This window comes from Hippopotamus amphibius, chromosome 9 (assembly GCF_030028045.1).
Source record: "Hippopotamus amphibius kiboko isolate mHipAmp2 chromosome 9, mHipAmp2.hap2, whole genome shotgun sequence".
NCBI classification, from domain to species: Eukaryota; Metazoa; Chordata; class Mammalia; order Artiodactyla; family Hippopotamidae; genus Hippopotamus; species Hippopotamus amphibius.
Window position 1 is genome coordinate 118,045,684 of NC_080194.1, and position 22,608 is coordinate 118,068,291.

The window sequence follows — 22,608 nt, forward strand, 5'->3', positions numbered from 1 at the left end:
TGACCAGTGAGTGTGCCAAAAACACCGATGAATCATCAGGAACTCGAACGATAAACACACTCCCAGGAATGTACGAGGAAATTATACACGAGGTAATTAAAGAGAACAACTATTAAATAAACCAAATCAGTGACACACAACAGCTAAACGGCAGAAGCAGGCCTTCCTAAAGCAATTTCCTGATTTGACAGCAGCATTCTTCATGAGGTCTGTATGACTTACAAGTGTATGATGCTTTTAACATAGATGGGAAACAGCTAGGGAAATGCAACACACCACGCACTGTTTGCCCGAATGGGAAAAAGGAAAATGGAAAAGGAGTGCTTTGCTCTCAGATGGCAGCTGGGGAAAGCCCATTTTCCCTACAGCCACTCTTAGTCCTAATACAGCACCTCTGCCCTTAAAAGCTTGCTGTTGTCCTATCAAAAAAAAAGCTCCTCTAATCCATTTGTTCTCTTAACTTACTTTTTAGGTTGACTTGCCCGAGGTTCTGTAATGCCTTGAAAGGAAGAGGACACTAATGTCTACCTGCCTTTTAGCTTCTAAGCCCCCGCAGAAGTGTCTAGCACTTCCCCCACAGTGTGTGAAGCACCCAGGCAGCACTGGAGCTAGACAAACATGTTAAGCAACGATTATTTCCACATGGCAATGTTTTCACGGAAAAGGTGTTCATATCTGTTAGGAAGGAAAACACTGATCTCTTCCATTTCTGTAAAATCAGTCACTGGAAAAGGCAAACAAACCCAGGTCCCAGAAGCTTCAAAAAGAGCAAGTAAAGACAAGCCAGAGAGCCGGGAGGAGGGATGTTTACGTGCGTGGGGCAGCAGTGCCATCTCCAACCCCTTGGCGAAGTGGGCGGTGGCGTCGTAGAACTCCAGCAGCTTGACGAGTTCCAGCTCGGGCCCTGCCCTCTCCACTCCGGAGCTGAGGCAGACGGGCAGGGAGGGCACCAGGGCACCCAGGGCCTGACTCAGCAGCACAGTCACCACCTCGTGGGGGTTCTTGAAAACCTGCAGGGAAGGAGAGGCATGTGCATCAGCACACAGGAGCACATCTTCTAAAGAAGCAGACTCCTGGATCACTCAAGAGAATCCCTCCGAGATCAACTTGATGACTGCTGATGACCTAGAGGGGTGGGGTAGGGAGGGTGGGAGGGAGGCTCAATAGGGAGGGGATATGGGGATATACGTATAAATGCAGCTGATTCGCTTTGCTGTACAGTGGAAACTGGCACAACAATGTAAAGCTATTATACTCCAGTAAAGATGGAATGAATACATACATACATAAATACAGGTGCTTATTGCTATGGAAAAAAAAAAGAAAAAAATCCCTCCGAGCTGGGAAGTGGTCTAGTCAAGAGCTATAAGCCCGAAGCTTTCCCCAGCACCAATGTGAAGACGCTCAGAAAGCCAAGTAAACTAGCAACACTTGCACCTCGTCCAGAACAACTGGCTACATCGTGCCTTTTGCTGGTCCCAAATACCTATTTTCAAATCTATCACATGTAGCATTTAGATGGTCACCAAAAATTGGCTAGAGATAAGACGGTGAAGATGAAATGCAGAAACTGGAAGGGTGTGGGTGGTGGGGAACAGACAGACTTAAAGAAGAGCAATTCACCGAGTCAGCTGGAGGATCTTTAAGCATATCTGCAGACCAGCCTGCAGCCACCTCTCCCCTTGACACAGATCTTCAGTAACAGGGATGTATCTGCTATTCTAAAGACCACTGGGAATACCGCGTCCAGAACCTTTTAGAGTACAGATTCACTCAGTCATTAAGAGACTTTTTTCCCCCTTCTACATACTATGGATATCTTGGACCAAACTTGAAAAATGTACATGGTACATTAAGAGTGAGGTTCTCAGAGACCTCCAGTGTTGCTTAAATGCTTTTTTATTATAATGTAACTTAAATATGTACAAATATGAAACAAGATATGACTGTTCTTATGCAACACTAAGGCCAAAAAGAAAGTGTAACTTTAAAAATTATAAAATCAATAAATTCACATTTTTATTAGAAAATATCTTGAGATGAAGGAAAATGAAAACCAAAACATATAGGATACAGCAAAAGCAGTGCAAAGGAGAAAATTTATAGCTATAAATGCATACATTAAAAAAGCAGAAATATCTCAAATCAATAACCTAAACTATACACATTAAGGGCCCAGAAAAGGAAGAAAATAAACCCAAAACCAGCAGAAGAAAGGATATAATGAAGATTAGAGCAGAGGTAAATGAAACAGAGAACAGAAAATCACTGAAGAAAATCAATACAACTAGAAGTTGATTCTTTTAAAAGATTAACAAAATGTCAAACATTTTATGCACTGACTAAAAAAAGATATTAGACCCAAATCACTAAGATTGGATATGAAGCTGAGGACATTTACTACCAGTTTTACAGAAATTAAAAGAGAATATTATGAACAGTTATATGCTAACAAACTGGATAACCTAAATAAAATGGACAAAAATTCCTAGAAATACAATTTACCAGAAATGACTCAAGAAGAAACAGAAAATCTGAATAACTAGTAAGGAGACAGACTCAGTAGTCAAAAATCTCCCAACAAAGAAAAACCAAGAACCAGGTGGCTTCACTGGTAAATTCTACCAAGCATTAAAAGAATTAATACCAATCCTTCTCAGGGACTTTCCTGGTGGCACAGTGGTTAAGAATCCGCCTGCCAACGCAGGGGACATGGGTTCGAGCCCTGGTCCAGGAAGATCCCACATGCTGTGGAGCAACTAAGTCCATGCGCCACAACTACTGAGCCTGTGCTCTGGAGCCTGCAAGCCACAACTACTGAGCCTGCATGCCACAGCTGCTGAAGCTCACACACTGCAACTATTGAAGGCTTTGCACCTAGAGCCCGTGCTCTGCAACAAGAAAAGCCACCAAACTGAGAAGCCCATGCACCGCAACAAAGAGTAGCCTCCACTCGCCACAACTAGAGAAAAGCCTGCGCACAGCAACAAAGATCCAATGCAGCCAAAATAAATAAATAAATTTTTAAAAAATACAAGTAAACTGAATTTAGCAGCATATTAAAAGGATTACACACCCTGACCAAGTGAGATTGATCTCCAGAATGAATGGTTCAACATACCAAACTAGTCAGTGTAATACACTATATTAACAGAATGAAGGGGAAAAAAAATATGGTCACCTCGATTAATGCAGAAAAAGCATCTGACAAAATTCAACACCCTTTTCATAACTGAAAAAAACACAATAAACTAGGAATAGAAAGGAACCTCCTTAACATGATAAAGGCCAAATCAGAAAAACCATCATATTCAATAGTGAAAGATCAAAAGCCTTTCCCCTAAGACTTGGAACAAGACAAGGGTGCCTGCTTTTGCCACTTTATTCAACATAATTCTGGAAGTTCTAGCCTGAAGAACTGGACAAGAAAAAGTAATAAAAGGCATCTAAATTGGAAAGGAAAAAGTAACGTTATCTCTTTTCACAAATGATGTAATCTTGTATGTAGAAAATCCTAACAAATTTAAAAAAAAAAAGAAACCTTTAGAGTTAATAAACAAATTCAACAAAGTTGCAAGATGGAAAATCAGCAAGCAAAAATCACTTGCATTTCTACATTAGCAATTTTATTCAAACAATCTGAAAAGGAAATTTAAAAATTATCCCATTTATAATAGCAAGAAAAAGAATAAAGCATTTAGAAAATAAATGTAGGGCTTCCTAGGTGGCGCAGTGGTTAAGAATCCGCCTGCCGATGCAGGGGACACGGGTTCGATCCCTGCTCCAGGAAGATCCTACATGCCGTGGAGCAACTAAGTCCGTGTGCCACAACTATTCAGCCTGCTCTTTAGAGCCCGTGAGCCACAACTAGTGAGCCCATGTGCTGCAACTACTGAAGCCCACGCGCCTAGAGCCGTGCTCCACAACAAGAGAAGCCATGGCAATAAGGAGCCCGCGCACCACAACGAAGAGTAGCCCCCACTCAACGCAACTAAAAGAAAGCCCGCGCACAGCAAAAAAAGACCCAACACAGTCAATAAAATAAATTAATTAATTAATTAAAAAAAAGAAAATAAATGTAACTAAGGAACAGAAATACTTGTACACTGAAAATGACAAAACACTGCTGAAAGAAATTAAAGAATACACACAAAAAAATGGAGACATGCCATGTTCATGGACTGAAAGACTTAATATTGTTAAGATGGTAATACTACCCAAAGCCATCTACATATTCAATGCAATCTCCATTAAAATCCCAAAGGTGTTTTCTGGAGAAAAAGGAAAACCCATCCTAAAATTCATATGGAATTTCAGGGAACCCTAAATAGCAAAAACAATACTGAAAAAGAAGAACATTGGCTATCTCACACTTTCCAATTTCAAAACTTACATAAAGCTATAATAGTCAAAACAGTGTGGTACTTGCTTAAGGACAGACATATAGCCCAATAGAATGGAATACAGAGACCAGAAATACACATATGTGATCAGATGATTTTCAACAAGGGTGCCAAAACCATTCAGTGGGTAAAGGACAGTCTTTTCAACAAATGGTGCTCAGAAAACTGAACAGACACATGCAAAAGAAAAAAAGAAAAAAGTTGAACCCTTACCTTATACCATATACAAAAATTAACTCAAAATTAATCAGACCTAAATGTTAAAAGTAAACTATAAAATTCTTAGAAGAAAACATAGGCCAAAATTCTCATGATCTTGGATTTGGCAACAGTTGGACCCCATATCTGCAAGTTCCACATCCACAGATTCAACCAGCTGCAGATCAAAAATATTCAGGGGGGAAAAAAAACCCTCCAGAAAGTTCTGAAGAGCAAAACTTGAATTTACTGCATACCAGCAATTATTTACATTGTATTAAGTATTATAAGTAATCTAGAGATGATTTAAAGTACATAGGAGGCTGTGCATAGGTTGTATGCAAATACAGCACCGTTTTATATAAGGGACTTCAGCATCCATGGATCTTTGGTATCCATGGTGGCGGGCAGTTCCTGGATCAATTCCTTGCAGATACCAAGGGATGACTATAGTTTCTTAAGTATGACACCAGAAGCACAGGCAACAAAAGAAAAAAATAGATAAATTGGACTACATCAAAATTTAAAATGTGTTTAATCAAAGAACATTACAAATAAAGTGAAAAGACAACCAATGGAATGGGAGAAAATATCTGCAAATCATATAACTGACAAGGGATTAATATCCAGAACATATAAAGAACTCCTATAACTCAACAGCATAAAACCAGAGACTTCCCTGGTGGCGCAGTGGTTAAGAATCCACCTGCCCATGCAGGGGACACGGGTTTGAGCCCTGGTCTAGGAAGATCCCACATGCCTCGGAGCAACTAAGCCTGTGAGCCACAACTACTGAGCCTGAGCTCTAGAGCCCAAGAGCCACAACTACTGAGCCTGAGTGCCACAACTACTGAAGCCCATGTGCCTATAGCTAGTGCTCTGCAACAAGAGAAGCCACTGCAATGAGAAGTCTGAGCACCGCAATGAACAGTAGCCCCCGCTCGCCCCAACTAAAGAAAGCCCACGTGCAGCAATGAAAACCCAACTCAGCCAATAACAATAAATTAATTAAAACAACAACAGTATAAAACCAAACACTACAATTCAAAAATGGGCAAAAAACTGTAATAGACATTTCTCCAAAGAAGATAACACAAATGGCTGATAAGTATGTGAAAAGATGTTCAACATCATTAGCCATTAGGGAAACACAAGGCAAAACCTCCAAGAGATACCGTTTCACACATACTAGAATGGCTATTATCAAAAAAATGGAAACTAACAAATGTTGACAAGGATGTAAGGAAACTGGAATTCTTATGCATTGGTGATGGCAATGTAAAATGGTCCAGCTGCTATGGAAAATATTTTGGCAGTTCCTCAAAATGTTAAACACAGGATTATGATATGATCAGGCAATTCCACTCGTAGGTATATACCCAAAAGAATTGAAAACAGGGACCCAAAGAGATATTTGCACTCCCATGTTCAGAGCAGCATTACTCACAACAGCCAAAAGGTGGAAGCAATTCAAGTGTTTATCAACAAATGAATGGATAAACAAAATATGGTAAATACATACAACAGATTATTCAGCCATAAAAAATGAATGAAAATTCGGATACATGCAGACTTCTCTGGTGGCGCAGTGGTTAAGAATCCGCCTGCCAGTGCAGGGGATACAGGTTCAAGCCCTGCTCTGGGAAGATCCCACATGCCGTGGAGCAACTAAGCCCGTGCACCACAACTAAGCCTGCGCCCTAGAGCCCACATGCTGCAACTACTGAAGCCCACGCGTGCTCTAGGGGTCCTCGTGCCACAACTACTGAGCCCTTGTGCTGCAACTACTAAAGCCGGCATGCCTAGAGCCCACACTCCACAAGAAGAGAAGCCACTGCCCTGAGAAGCCTGTGCACCACAACGAAGAGGAGCCCCAATCACTGAAACTAGAGAAAAGCCTGGGCACAGCAAGGAAGACCCAACACAGCCAATAAATACATAAACAAGTATTTTTTTTTAATTCTGATAGATGCTAAACATGGATGATCCTTGCAAACATTGTGTTAAGTGAAATCAGCCAAACACAAAAGGACAAATACTGTATGGCCCTACTTAGAGGAGGTATCTAGATTAGGAAAATCACGAGGGGATGGAGGAGGGCAAAATGGGGAGTTATTACTTAATGGGTACATAGTTTCTGTTTGGGGTGATGAAAAAGTTCTGAAAATAGCAGTGCTAGTTAAGCAACATTGTGAATGCACTTAATACTACTTGACCATATACTTAAAAATGGCTAAAATGGTAAATTTTATGTAGATTTTACTACACACAAAAATTTAAGTATAAAACCAATAAAATCCAAAATAACAGGACTGATGAAGATATTTACTGCAACTAAACTGCCTTTTCATCAATAATTTCATCTGACTGCTACGGCACAGGTTCTTTTGAGTTCAGCCTGCCTATACTTCGTTGTGGTGTGTGATGAGAATTTTTACACTGCTTCTATCTCTACTCAAACTACAAACTACTCGAAAAACAACAAGTTGGCGACGGCATTAAACAGTACTCACTTGGTACCAGCACTTACTTCAAGTAGGTATTAAGTCTGTCTGTTTTTTCATTGGCCCCCAACAGAATGGGTGTATCAATGTGACTATCAACACAAATGCACCCACTGAAACCACACAGCAGGAAGGCGGTCATGTACATGATCCAAAATATGCTTACATTTTTTCTTAGGTTATTATCAAAATAGAAGACAAAATTTTAAAATTCTCATAGAGAATTCATAGAAGTTCAGTGAACACCCGTTTAGTTTAACGAACATCACTGGTGGAATCTGAGAGAAAGAAACAGGAAATTCGAATCTAACCCAACAAATACTGAAACGACCAATTTATATTTCCTGAGCCACAGCTTCCAGCCATCTACTGGATGTCACCATCAAGCTGAGCCACACTCACGTGGAATTTAAAAGCGTCCTAAATTGGAATCCATTATTTTCCTGCTGACCTCCCCAGACCTGTTTCTCTCGACTTCCTTATTTCTGTCAGCAGCATTTCCATTCAAGCAGAATAAAAATCTCCCTTTTCACTTTCCTTTCTCTCTGTCCCTTTATCAGTTACCAGGTCCTAACAATTGTTCATTTTTTAATTGGATGCTTTTTGCTACATTACCATCACCATCCTAGACCAAACACAGCTTCCTACCTGTCTTCAGTCATTCCTCATGAATTCACCCTACTTACCACCACCAAATTCATTATTTTTAAATGTTATTTAGAATTTTTCTTACATTTTAAATGTTTAAGCATTGCAAGATTCAACAGTTAATGTTTCGCCACAACTGCTTTCCTTCTACTTCTCTCTAAACCACTGGAAAGGTAATCACAGATATCATGACACGTCACCCCTAAATATCTCAGCATGCATCTCTTAAGAATAAGGCCAGCCTCCTACATTACGACACTGCAGCTAATCAAACATAACCTTGATGTAATACTTTTACCTGCTACTGTCCATGTTCAAATTTCCCCAACTGTTCTTTTCATGTCCTTGATAGCTTTTTTTGTCATAATCCAGGATCATGAAATTACATTTAGTTGTCTTTTTGTCCCCTTTAATCTAAACAATTCCCTGACTTTTTTTCTTTCATGACACTGATATTTTTGAAGAGTCCAGGACAGTTGTTTTGGAAAGTGGTCTTTGATTTGGATTTGTCAGCATGTTTCCCCTTGATAAGACTTTTTGGCAGAGAAACGACATAGGTGATATTCTGACCCCAAAGGCATACGGCCATCATTCTCTCTCTTGCTCCAGACGCCCACCATCTTCTAGAGAAAGCCTAACTCCAGTCTTGCATTCAATGTTCCTCCATCGTATGCTCCCACTCCCTCCACACAAAGCGGCACCAGTACAAACCCTCCTCTGTCTCCATCCAGTGTATTCCCCCCACGATCCCCCAAACATAAGAGAATCATAGAGATCTTTACATACCACCCAGTTCGACCTCCTGACTTGACAAAACAAACATTTTACTACGAGAAAGGATGGGACCAGAAGAGAAAATGAAAACTATTCTTATCTAGAAATAGAAATCCTGGACTCCTCTCCTTGTATTGTGAGAAAGGACTGGACAATGAGCATCTACTTCACTCTCATCTCCTACTTAAACCACCTGGGGCAGAGGGTGGGGGGTGGGAAGAATTAGACTAAACGACTGCGTACCAAAGAGTTCGCATTGGTTGGTCAGCTGAAACTATCAGCTATAATCATCACAGTTTCAGGTCCCTTATGCTCAAAGGTGTCCCCTTTCCTTTAAAGTGATCTGGCAAAAGGGGTGCTCTGGCCATTGGCCAAAGAACAACCTAAAAGTTCAAAGACTGTAAGACCAAAACCTAACAACTAGGGCCACAGAATTAACCCAAACAGTACATGCAAAAACAATCTGACCTTACCTTACACTCTACACAAAAATCACTTCAAGATGGGCCACAGAACTAAATGTAAAAGCTCAACAAGCTTCTAGAAGAAAACAGAGAAGAATATCTTTGCAACTTGGGGGCTGGTGATGGTTTCTGAGGACAGGGAAAGCAATAACCATAAAAGAAAAAAAATGATAAAATCAAGTTCACCAAAATCAACACTTCTACTCAAGCCACAGACTGGAAGGAAATATCTACAAAATATCTCTGATGAAGAACTTATATCCAGAATATATAAAGAACTTCTGTAACTCAATAATAAAAAGGCAAATTACCCAACTTTTTAAAATGGGCAGAAGACCAGAACAGCTCCTTCACAAAGGAAGATATACAAATGGCCAATAAGCACATGAAAAGGTGTTCAACATCCTAAGTGAACAGGGAAATGCAAATTAAAACCACAGTGAGATACTACAACACATCCACCAGAATGGCTGAGACTAAAAGGTGACAACTCCTAATGCTGGCGAGGACGTGCAGCAAGCACGCACTTGCGTTGTGGGAGTGGAAAAAGCACTACCACTTTGGAAAAGCGCCGATTTCTTATAAATCTAAACACAGACCTACTCTATAACCCAGCAGTTCCACTCCCATGTCTTCACCCAAGAGATATGAATGTGTGCTGTCCAAAAAAAACCTTATAGAACAAGATGTTCAGAGCAGCTTTGCTTATAATTGCACCAAATGGGAAATAGCACAAGTGTCCGTCAGTAAAAGGCTCAATAAACAAAACTGTGGTATATCCACACCATCTAAGAGTGTTCAGTAATAAAAAGGGACAAGCTACTGATACACACAACAACCGAATAAACCTCCACAAACATGCTGAATGAAAGAAGCCTCACCAAAAGAACACACACCATATGATTCCACTTAAGTGACATTCTAAAACAAGCTAAACTAATTTACAGTGGGAAAAAAATCAAACAGTGGTTGCCTTCAGGGATGTTGATACCAAGACTGAAGGAGAAGTAACACAAGAGAACTTTCTAGGGTGATCGTCATGTTCTGTATCTTGGTAGGGGATTAGGTTAGACAGCATTTGTCAAAACTAATCAAATGGCATATTTAAGATCATTGCATTTCACAACTTTACCTTAAAAAAAATCTCTGTAAATAAATATTGAACTCTAGTTAATAATATGTATGTTCTGAAGTGAATGATATTTGCAACTTACTTTGAAGTGAATCAAAAAATAAGATGAGTCAATGAACAGACACACATGGATAGATGGATAGATTTGTGATAAAGTAAAGATACCAAAATGTTCAGTGTAGAACACAGGAGGTGGGTACAAGGGTTTTCGCTGTACAATTCTTTCAAATTTTTTTGTATCTTGGAAACTTTTCATACTACAATACTAGGGAAAGGGACTTCCCTAGTGGTCCAGTGGTTAAGACTGTACTTCCACTGCAGTGGGCACGGGTTCAATCCCTGGTCAGGGCACTAAGATCCCACATGCCACATGGCGCAGCCAAAAAATAAAAAATAAAACTAAATCCTGGGGGAAAAAATCTTCAGAGACACATTCACCCTGGCGCTCTTGGTTTCTTCTGCACTATGCTGAGCTTCAGGAGATGACGGTCACCTATCACGCTCACAATCTGAAAAGAAAATGGGCCATGGGACAAAAGTATGAATTAGCATAAACTTACGTCTTACAAAACTTGGGGTGAGGTCTGAGTAGAAGTGTGAGAAGTCGAAATCCTTTTTCCAAGATGCTGAAGGGCATTTGTGCACATGGGCATGAACTGTTTTTATCTTCGATGATGTAAGCAGTGGGTGAGTCAAGGACACAGAAATGAGTGCGGAGGGACAGCATCATTGAAAACCGAGGATTACATAAAAAACGGAAAACTTCTACAAGAAGCTTTCATTTTGTTTGTTTTGGGTTTTGTTTTGTTTTGTCTGAATGAGGTTGGTTCAAGGAGAAAGAAAAGAGGATGGAGAAGAGCATTTCAACCACCTTGAATGACATGACCCTGTATGAGGAATTCTCTCCAATTACAGTTGAGTTCATTCCAGCAAATGACTGACCAACCTTTGAAGGGTGATTCACAACTAATTCTGAAAAAAATATAAGCCACACTATAAACAGGCCCCGTCAGTCATTACTCAGACATAAGACAGCCTTTTCCCCTTCTCAAGAGAAGATCTAGTACACCTCCTGGCATCAAGACAAGGGACCAAAAAAAAAAAAAAAAAAAAAAAGACAAGGGACCAATGGTTCATACCCTTTAAGGCCGAAAATGCCTGGAGACTTTAGGAAAGTAAATGATGAAAAGTTTCTGAAAGTAAATGAAATGAAGTTCCTCTGTCTCACCTCTCCCCTAAATCAGAGGATGCCTTTAAAATTATACCGTTCCTCTAACTCTCCCTATATTGTGAGAACAAGGGGAACTAACTTTAGGCCCGGGTAAATTTTACCCAAAGTTAAGATAAAAACAGCCTTGTTCACTCAAGCACCACCTGACCAAGGGCCTCTTGCTTTTAGATCAGAAGATAACGGCCTCCAGGAATTCCACAGGCTCCCTTGCTGAACAAGCAACATTGTCACATTAGATTCTATTTAAGATATAGATAAGACTGATAAGAAGAGTTTGAACCTAAAGATTTTCCTGCCTTGGGTTTGGAAGCTTATCTTTTAACCCCTTTGGTGATAGCAGCACCTGGCGAGGTTCTCCCAGCAGGGCTCCGGGTGCTCTGCAGGCAAGAGGGCCCGCTCCCAAGGCCGCCACCCTCTCTCTCAGCACCACGGGTGCTGTTCTCCCTGAACCCACATGAGCTGTTACCTGAGTAGCCCACTGGATTTGCGTGTGCCAAGCACTGAGCAAGGCGTCGTAGAGTCCAGTGAGCTGCCGGTCCAGGGGCAGGTCAGTCTGGCACAGCTCCTGCCAGGCTGCTAAAAGCTGCACCTGCAGAGGGAGAACAAAGGAGGCCTTACTGCGTCTGCGGAGGCATGCTGCCTGCTACAACTGCTCTTCCCCCTACCACAGCAAGCGATTTAACACTGCCTACTCTCCCGGGCAATTGGGTACCCACGGACGACCATTCACTTCAAAAAAGGCAGAAAAAAAAATTTACAGTCACCTGCTCCGATCACCATCCAGAGCTTGAATCCGTTGCCCTCCTAAGTGATCCTCTCTCCTTTTAGCTTGCCCCAAAAGCATGCCAATGTACTCAGCATGCTACCATGCTTCTGAATAGACCTCAGAGGTGGGTGTGAATACGTATTTTAGCTTCATGTCCTAACACTACTGCTTAAAAGACACATGGGCACTGGACTTGAAGGAACTAAGTTAGCCCAGGAAGTTGTCAAGATTTTCAGTAACCTCATTTCAATAAACCTAGAAAACAGATAAAATTCTTAAGGCTTGCTGAAGGCATAATAAACCTTATGACACAAATCTCCCTTAAAAGACAAAAACAGGAAAAATTAAAACTCTTCAATCTGTAAAGGAATCCCAGCTATAAATACAAATGAGGCTGAAAACGGATGACTTTTTCCAACTTGCAGTTAAATGAATCCACAGGCTGGGCCAAGAGCACCCCCTACTGCCTCATTGAAAGAGAGAGGCCCGAGGGCATGGAGGCAAGTATTTTTACCTTTGAGTACTAGGATTCGAAACTAGGATTCTGCAGCCCAGTCCTACAAACACTGCACAATGATCATTACTCACAGCTTCTCACCTTGTGACACTTGTAGTAGTATGCAAGAAGTTGGGGCATCCGGTCAATTTCAGTAAAAACCTTCACAAACATTTTGGACTGATCTAAAGAAGAACAATGGAAAACACGTACATACTGTTACCAGGTTTTCTGTTGCAGCCAAGAGAAAGAAGTTGGTGGGATAAATGTGGATTACACGTGAGCTAGTATTCAGAAGTTGCTAGCGAGGCGATGAATTAACCCATGCATGGAGGTCATAAATATGAAAAGCAAGTAAAGGGAAGGGTACAACACGTAACTCAATCAGACACTACGAGCCCTGGCTCACTGAGAATCTTGCATTGATAGGGCATCTCTGATAGAGCTCAGGTCACATGATAGCAAGGTAATCCTTACATGTGAATAGAAAGAAAGAGTTAGCATCGGGGCTGGGACCGGGGGTGGGGCTGGCCTGCAAACACCGGATGAGGCTGTCACTCTCGGGGTCCTACGTACGCAGGCAGGACGAGCGCCTCCTGCAACTTCGTGCTTTTGGCAACTCACCTGCCTCATCTCGCCCTGGCCCTGACGAGAGTCATAAAACGTCAGTGACAGAAAGGCATCTAGAATAACCATCAGTCAACCTCATCATACAGGCAAGGAAACTGCAGCCCAGGGAGCTCCAGTCACTTGCAGGTCAACGGCAGAACGGCTAATCGCGGTACAGGCTGAACCGTACGCTGCTGCTGGCACTCAACTATTTCTGACCTACAAAAACGGCAGTTTCGTAGGACTCGATCTAATGTTTACACGATCTAAAAAATGCTGAGACAAGCAGACCTTCTGTCAGGTGCCAAGAACAAATCATGCTCTTTACTGCCCCAGGGCCTTTGTACTTACTGCCTCTGGGATGATCTTCTGCCTCTCCCTGTGGCTCTCGCCTCATCAGAAGGGCCTTTCCCAATCAGCCAAGTGAAATTAGGTTCCTCTGGCTATTTCCTAGCACATCGTCCCCTTCTTAGAACTAATCACAACCTGTATTATTCTACTTAGTTACGTGTATAATAGTTTGTCTTTCTCAACCTTGGAAATATAAGCTCCATGAGGGCCGTGACCTTTCCTGTCTTGTCTCACTGTTCATAGAAATTAGCACAGCACACGATAGGCACACACAAAAGGCACTAAATTAATGATTGTTTTAAATAGCACTGTTTTTCAGCATTATAAGAAGCATGCTGGTGATGGGAAAAACGGAAAACAGAGAATACGTATGAAGAAAGCACTGCCTGCGATCCTGCCACCCTCTGTTAACCACTGCCAGCATTTTGGTGGACTGTCAGAGAATCTTTTTAGAGTGAAACTGTTACAATGTGCACTAGTCTAAACATATAGTCCCAATTTTTAAAAACTTCTACCCAACAGAGTAGAATTTGTTATTTCTTGATACAAATAATAAAGCAGAATTGGCCAATATAGCAAATCCATTCAGTAAAAGCACTGTAAAAACTTAAAAGTAACAACATATGGATCTCTTGCCCTTATAGAGGAACTCAAGTTTTTCAAGGTCAGCACATTAAATTGAACAGACAAATCTGTAAAACTGAGGAAAGTTCCTGATTTGGACAATAGAAAGAAACAGGAAGCCTATTTTGGCAACCAGAGAGGGACTTCTAAGCTCTTGCCAATACAACCAATTCAAAAACACCAGTGAGCACCCACTGGTACAGGGCTGCCTGCCGGGTACTGCAGGGTCGCGTGGTGGACTTGTTATTCTGGCCACCCCCTACCTGCTACCCTTCTCCTGCTAACGGAACTCTGGACTTTGTCTGGGGAATCACACCCCTGCCTCCCACTCTCCTAGATCGAAATGTTTCCCGTGGAGCTGACTCCACTCGCAGCTCTGGGATGTCACCCAGGCCTGGCGAACCGGGGTGTCAAATTCACCTAATCAAAGTAATTGAATCAGAGGTGCCAAAGCTACACATCAAATGAAACCAAGATCAATCCTGGGACCTCTTCTTGAGCTGTGAGCACAGTGGCCTAGAACCGCAATGGCCACCACATGAAGAATGTCCCTGGAAGGAAAGCCAACACAAAGAAAGACACAGCCAAGAAATGCAAGAGAGAGACACTGGGTTCTAAGGACATAGTTTGTGCTCCTGGATCAAGCCAGGCCTACAGCAACTCTATCCCTGAACTTCCCAGTGCCATAAACCAATACAATCTCTTTTTCCTTTAGGCCAGTTTGAATTGGGTTTTTGTCACCTGCCACCAAAAGAATCTCAAATTGACACAGGTCTCATGTGAATAAGATGTGGTCCCCTAGTCTCTACCTCATATACCCAAAGTGCAATATATGGCCAGTGGGTTATTGTTTCATATCAATAACTGACTTTTAATAATAAACAAACAGTATAACAGTCAAAAAGCACCAAAAGGTAGCAACCTGGGCATTGACAATTAAGAAATAAAGAGCCCCCCAAAAGTCACTTACTGTTGCTCTTACATGTGATTTCACATTTTATTTAGACGTAAGAAAGTACTTCTCACAAAGTGCTCTGGACACAGCAGATATGTCATAATTATATGTTAAGTAAAATAGATACATAGAAAAAAAAACTTTCTTAAATCTGTCCCTAAAATATTCCCCCCGCACTGTCTCAGTCTGCACAACTGCACCCCATTTCCGCCCAGGTGTAGACAGCGGGCGCCACGCTCTGCGGCGTGTGCCGAGAGCTGCCCTTCACTTGGCCCACTCCCTGTTGCTCATTTTCCCTGGGGAAAGAGAACACCTCGTTGAATGTACAGGTAAATATAAATAGCGGTGAGGAGAATATCTAGGGTCTTGGAGGTACAGAGTAGGTGATAAACGTCAAAGTCACCGTGGATAAGCTAGTCTACTTTTCACTCACAGAATTTCTTCCAAAGCTTCTCTGTTTATGTAAGCTCACTTGTAACCTTGGTGCAACCCTCTGAAGTGAGAAGACAGTGAAACAGCCAAGGGAATAAATGAGATCACAAAGCTGGAGGGGCCCAGACATCTCTTGGTCAGGTTCCTGAGACATCATCTAACTCCTATGACTTGTCCAAAATGACAGCTGACAGATGGCAAGATTTCAAATCTGAGCTCTAGCAAAGGATTCCAGGAGCTTTCCTGTCCAGAGCAGAGAGAGAGGCCCCAAAAGGAAAGTCTTTGGGGAACAGGGGGAACCTGGAAGAAAGCATTACTCCCAAGACAGGGCATTTGGAAAGAAATCAGGGAGTATGGAAAGCTGGAAGAATGACAAGGGACAAAAAGGTGATTAGAAACTTCAGGATAAACGTGAAGCTGAATAGGAAAGGGATTTCAACCCTAGTGCTTGACCTGACTCTGCAAAAATCAACGATTTACAAAACTGTGATAATATAAATCATTATGTTTATTGATATAATATATAATATTTATTGATTCAATTAAAATAATGATATAGGAGGATAACGGGGAGGGAAGAGAGGCGTGGTATGAAAGCTAGGTCCTTAGCTGAACAATAGAAGTCGACAGACAATGCCTAAAATTGAAACATGAAGAAATAAATTAATAAGTTTATTATGCAGAGACATGAAGTGAGATACCACAGGAAAACAGCTCTAAGCGTTAAAAGTGGTGACCTTCTGGGATAAGGACTGGGTAGAGAAAGAGGACGTTATTTTTCCCTCTTAGACCTTCAGTACTATTTAACTTCTTCAGCATTGTAGATGATGGGAAAATTTTTAACTAAATTCAAGGAAAAAAAAAAAAAAAAACCACCAATGAACTCATTTGTGGGTCTGGTCTTCCAAATTGTAGATTAGCTACATCTGAGCTACACAACTTTTTAGAAATGATGCAGCTTTCATTTAAACAGAATTTTCAGGAGTTCTTTATTGGCCTCTTAGGAATTATTCCCTTTGGGCTCCTGTAAGAGCTACGAGTCTTGAATGAGAGCTCCAAGAGAAAGGAAGCAGTGTTCACTGAATGCGTCCTCTGGATCAGGAGCTGCGCACCTGTCTTGTTTAATCCTCCCAAGAATCGTATAGTGCGTATCCTACACTCATTTTACTGAGCAGGAAGTAGAGGTCTCTGTTAACATGCAGCAGATCAAAGATCTAAAACTAGGTCTGCCCATCTTCAAAGTCAACAGTCCTTCCACTCTGCCACACTCCACAGCAGACTAAGAAATTGTTAACAGCGACAAAATCACTCCCTGAATAGAAACTCCTTACTCTGTTCAACGCAAACTATGCTCTGTCCCCACCTTCCTTTCCAGCCTCACCTTTGACCATTTCCCAATGTTCATTTCACTAAAATGGGTTTAATTATTATTCCTCAAACAGTCCCTGAGTTTCCTCATTTCTATACCATTCCAGTGTATGTTACTCCCTCTGCCCCAAATGCCTTTCCTCACCGATCAAAATCTTAGTTCCATGAGAAAATGCCCATGCTGCATTGCTAACTGGGAGCAAAACAGATACAAAACTGCATATATTCAATGTATATACTTTCCTTAAGAGATATATGTATATAAAGGGGGAAAAAACTGGAAGAAAATACTAACAGTCATCTCTGGGTGGTGAGTTTACTGGTATATCATTTTCTTTTTTATAATTTTCTCCATTTTTCTGATTCTTAATAACCTATATGTGTATTATTTTGTAATCAGAAACAATTTAAAATTGTTTTAATTCCTCTCTTTCAAGGTTCTGCACATGTATTAGCTCTTTCATAAAACTTCCTCCATGTTCCTTCATCTTTTCCTTCATCCTGGGGATGCCTAGGGCAGTTTTCACATTCCATCTTGTAATAAAATTACCTGTGTACTTGTTTTCTCCCAGCCTCGCCTTCAGCCAAGGTTTAAGGTCCTTGAAGGATAGCAATCTTATCTTTTTCATTTTTGTATTCCCTGCCATTCCTCACGTAGTTAATACTTTAAAATGATATTTACAATTTACGCCTTTGAAAATTCCTACGTTGATTATACCAGATGGGAACTATAAAAAAAAGCAAGCAAACTGAACTACTGTACATTCCCATAGCTAATGGTTTGAGGAATAAAATAATTATTTGCTAAACATCAGCATTCTATACATAGCAACGGACTCTATGGGTCTAGTATCAAGTACTATCTTACATATTTCCCTAAGGACAGAGGAAATGACTAAACAAAGCACTTGCTTCCAGGCTTACTGATGAAAAGACAGGGAGGCAGTTTCACCAGTCTCCCAATACACTGCAGCACCTCTGACTCCCATCTGCCGCCTTCTGGCCAAAACATAGATGCCATAGCCTTAGAATTAAATTTAAAAGAAGGAAAGGAAAACCACACACACACACACACACACACACACACACACACACACGAAACCCTGAGCTAAGCGGTGCCCAATCTTTTTATATCTGCTTTATTTCCCTTCATTTCTGGAATGTCCAATAAGCTTCTGAGAAGGAAAAGCTGTAACAGCAACCACTGTGGAGATGACCCAGTTAAACTCCAGAGACCTGCCAGTAGATCTCACTGTAATGGGCAGGAATCCAGGAGTTAAAAAAATGACTATTTGCTTTTAAAATGCTTACCATTTTCATAAGGTCAGTAAATAAATGAGTATCTCTGCCATATGTAAAATTAGGCTCCAAAAAGTTGCTTCAATTTATCAACTGAATTCATTGGTTGCATAAAATGAACTAGGCATGTATATTTGAAGATTGTGGGTAATGTGCTGGGGATGTACTAATTTATCACATTTCCCTTTAAAAACTGTTAGATAAAGAAGCACGTTGGCCTTATAGGAAAGATGACGCCGATATCATCTTTCCGATCACACTGGTATAAAACTGAAAATCAACAGAAGAAAGAAAGCTGGAAAACTCACAAATATGTGGAAATTAAATAACACACTCCTAAACAATCAATGGGTCAGAGAAGATAACACAAAAGAAATTAGAAAATGACAAATGAAAACAAAACCTAACATACCAAAACCTATGGGATGCCACAGAAACAGCTGTAAGAGCTCATTTATAGCTGTACATGCTTACATTAAAAAAGAAGAAAGATCTCAAGTCAACAACCCAAACTCTACATCTCATAGAACTAGGGGAAAAAAAACAAACAAATTAAACCCAAAGTTAGCAAAAGGGAAGAAATAATAAAGAGCAGAGCAAAGTAAAATAGAGAATACAGAAACAAAACAAAAATCAATAAAACCAAGGGTTGAAAAGATTCTTTGAAAAGATGAACAAAATTGATAAACCTTTACTTAGATTCACTAAGGAAAAGGAAGAGGACATCAATAAATAAAATCAGAAATGAAAATGGAAAGGGGATATCACTACTAATTTTACTGAAATAAAAAGAATTACAAGGGACTTCCCTGGTGGTCCAGAAGTAAAGAATCTGCCTTGCAATGCAGAGGACACAGGTTCAATCCCTGGTCAGGGAACTAAGATCCCACATGCTGCGGGGCAACTAAACCCACACGCCACAACTACAGAGCCCATGCACCCTGGAGCCTGAGCACCACAACTAGAGAGAGAAAAACCCACACATGCCACAACTATAGAGAAGCCTGCGCACCACAACGAAAAATCCCACATGCCACAACTGACCCAATGCAGCCAAAAAAAAAAAAAAAATTATAAGAAAGCACTATGGACAGTAATATGCCAACAAATTGGATAAATCAGATGAAATGAACAAATTCCTAGAAATACCAAGTCTGAATCATGAAGAAACAGGAACTCTGAATAGACCTACAACTAATAATTAAATCAGTAATCAAAAACCTCTCAACAAAGAAAAGCAAACCAGATGGCTTCAGTAATTCTACCAAATGCTTAGAGAAGAATTAACACCAATACTTCTCAAACTCTCCCAAAAAACTGAAGAGCAGTGAACATTCCCTAATTCATTCTATGAGGCCAGCACTACCTTAACACAAAGCCAGACAAAGACATTACAAGAAAAGAAACCTACAGATCAATATCCCTGATGCGTATTAACACAAAATTCCTCAACAAAATACTAGCAAATCGAATTCAACACATTTAAAAAGGATCACACCCTATGACCAAGTGGGATGTACTCTGATGCAAGGAAGGTTCAACATATAAAAATCAGTGAATGTAATACACCACATTAACAGAACGAAGGAAAAATACCCACCCGATCACCTCAGCTGATGCAGGAAAGGCATCTGATAAAATTCAATACTTCATGACAAAAACACTCCAAAAACTAGGAATAGGAGCAAGCAACCTCAACACAATAAGGGTTGTATATGAAAAGTCCCCAGCTAACATAATACTCAATGGTGAAAGACTATTTCAAACCTTTCCTCTGATATCAGGAATGAGACAAGAATCCCCACTTTCGCAATTTCTATTCAACTTAGTAATGGATATTCTAGCCAGAACAATTAGACAAGAAAAAGAAGCAAAAAGCATTCAAATGGAAAAGGAAGAAGGAAAAATATCTTTGTTTGCAGACCATATGATCTTATATATAGAAAAGATTCTATATATAAGATCTCTAACGATTCCACACATAAAAAAACAAAAACCTGTTAGAACTAATAAGTTAATGCAGTAGGATACAAAATCAACACACCAAAACTCATTTGCATTTCTATGTAATAACAATGAATAATCTGAAAAGAAAATCAGGAAAACAATTCCGTTTATAATAGCATCAAAAAGAATAGAACACTCAGAAATAAATATAATCGAGGAGCTAAAAGACTTGTACACTGAAAGTGACGAAACACTGCTGAAAGAAATTTTAAAAGACACAAATAAATAAAAAGACATGCTGTGTTCATGAATTAGAAGATTTAATATTGTTAAGATGATAAAACTACCCAAGCCATCTACAGATTCAAAGTAATCCCTTCCAAAATGGTGTTTCATGGTGTTCACTGGAGAAACAGAAAAACCCATCCTAAAATTCATATGGAATTTCAAGGGACTCTCAAATAGCCAAAACAATCTTGAAAAAGAAGGACAACATTGGTGGACTCACAATCCATGATTTCAAAAGTTACTACCAGGGCTTCCCTGGTGGCGCAGTGGTTAAGAGTCCGCCTGTCAATGCAAGGGACACGGGTTCAAGCCCTGGTCTGGAAAGATCCCACGTGCCGCAGAGCAACTAAGCCCACGCGCCACAACTACCGAGCCTGTGCTCTAGAGCCTGTGAGCCACAACTACTGAGCCCACGTGCTGCAACTACTGAAGCCTGCACACCTAGAGCCCGTGCTCCGCAACAAGAGAAGCCACCACAATAAGAAGCCCACACACTGCAATGAAGAGTAGCCCCTGCTCTCTGCGACTACAGAAAGCCCATGTGCAGCAACGAAGACACAACGCAGCCAATAAATAATAAATAAATAAACGAATAATCACATTCTTAAAAAAACAAAACAAAACAGAAGTTACTACCAAGCTGCAGTAATCAAAACTAGGTGGTACTGGCATAAGGACAGACATATATATAGCCTAATGGAATAGAATAGAGAACCTAGAAAAAACCTTCACATACACGGTCAAATGATTTTCAACAAGGATGTCAAGACCATTCAATGGGAAAAGGACAGTCCTTTTAACAAATATACTTAGGAAAAAAAAATGATGCTCAGAAAACTGGAAGTCCACATGCAAAAGAAAGAAGTTGGACCCTTATTCTGTACCATATACAAAAATTAACTTATAATGGATAGATCAAAATCCTAAATGTAAGAGCTAAAACTATAAAACTCTTAGGAAAAAAAACAAAACAAAACAGGGGAAAAGCCTCACGACCTTCGATTTAAATTTGAAATTTAAAAAAACTTTTTTTTAAAAGAGAGAGCATTTCAAAAGATTTCCCCAATGAAAGAGGAAAAAATTTTAGCAACAACTGCTTCACATTCTCAGGGAAATTACACAAGGTTTTCTTCAATAGGATCTAAGGTATCACAATGAGATATAAAGGGAGGCTGGCAGAGCTAAGAAAAAAAATTAGGAAGTAAATGATACGATGAATTAAAAATTAATTAGAAGAACAAAGAGCAGAACAGATACTTTAGAAAATGCTATTGGTCAAACCGAAGACAAACTTTTGAAAAATAACAGACTAAGGAGGAGAGGAGATTGTTGGCAAAGAGCCAAAATAGACCAGCGTGAACATACATGTGGAGGGGGAGAAGGAGCGCTAATGAACAGATAGCTGATGTTCTCAAAGATGAAACAGAAAACAAATGAAAAGAAGAAAACGTCTTTTAAGAAAGAAATTTTCTGGTACTGATAAACCCAGTGGCAGGGCAAGAATAAAGATGCAGATGTAGAGAACGGACTTGAGGACACAGGGTAGGGGGCAAAGGGGAAGCTGGGATGAAGTGAGAGAGTAGCATTGACATATATACACTACCAAATGTAAAATAGATAGCTAGTGGGAAGCTGCTGCATAACACGGGGAGATCAGCTCGATGATGGGTGATGACCTAGAGGGGTGGGACAGGGAGAGCAGGAGGGAGTCGCAGGAAGGAGGGGATATGGGGATAAGTGTATAAACACAGCTGATTCACTTTGTTGTACAGCAAAAACTGGCACAACAGTGTACAGCAATTATACTCCAATAAAGAGCTAAAAAAAAAGAAATTTTCTAGAAATGAAGAAAAATATGAATTTGCAGATAAAAAAGATACACTACATTCCAGAAAAAGTTAAAAATTCTCAAAGCTGAAAAATAACCTAGTAAAGTAACTAACTACAAGATAAAAGAAAGACTCCCATAAGCCAGAAGTCAGCAAACTATGACCCAAGTTATCAGCTGTTCTTGTAAATCAAACTTTATTGGAACACAGTGAAGCTCATTCATTTGCACATGAGTTTTCGTGCCACAAGTACAGAATTAAGTATTTGTGCTAGAGATCATATGGCCCAC

General features: G+C 40.3%; 1 protein-coding gene across 2 annotated transcripts in view; it reads right to left on the reverse strand.

Annotated features, from left to right (window-relative positions):
* The window catches only part of COG7 (component of oligomeric golgi complex 7), an 82,868-nt gene that overhangs the window by 45,885 nt on the left and 14,375 nt on the right, over positions 1-22,608 (reverse strand). For both annotated transcript variants that reach the window (XM_057748325.1, XM_057748326.1), the window contains 3 exons: positions 12,719-12,801; positions 11,821-11,943; positions 812-1,010 (listed from right to left, as the gene is read on the reverse strand). In XM_057748325.1, coding sequence (XP_057604308.1) covers positions 812-1,010; positions 11,821-11,943; positions 12,719-12,801 — 405 coding nt within the window. The remainder of the gene's footprint in view (positions 1-811; positions 1,011-11,820; positions 11,944-12,718; positions 12,802-22,608) is intronic.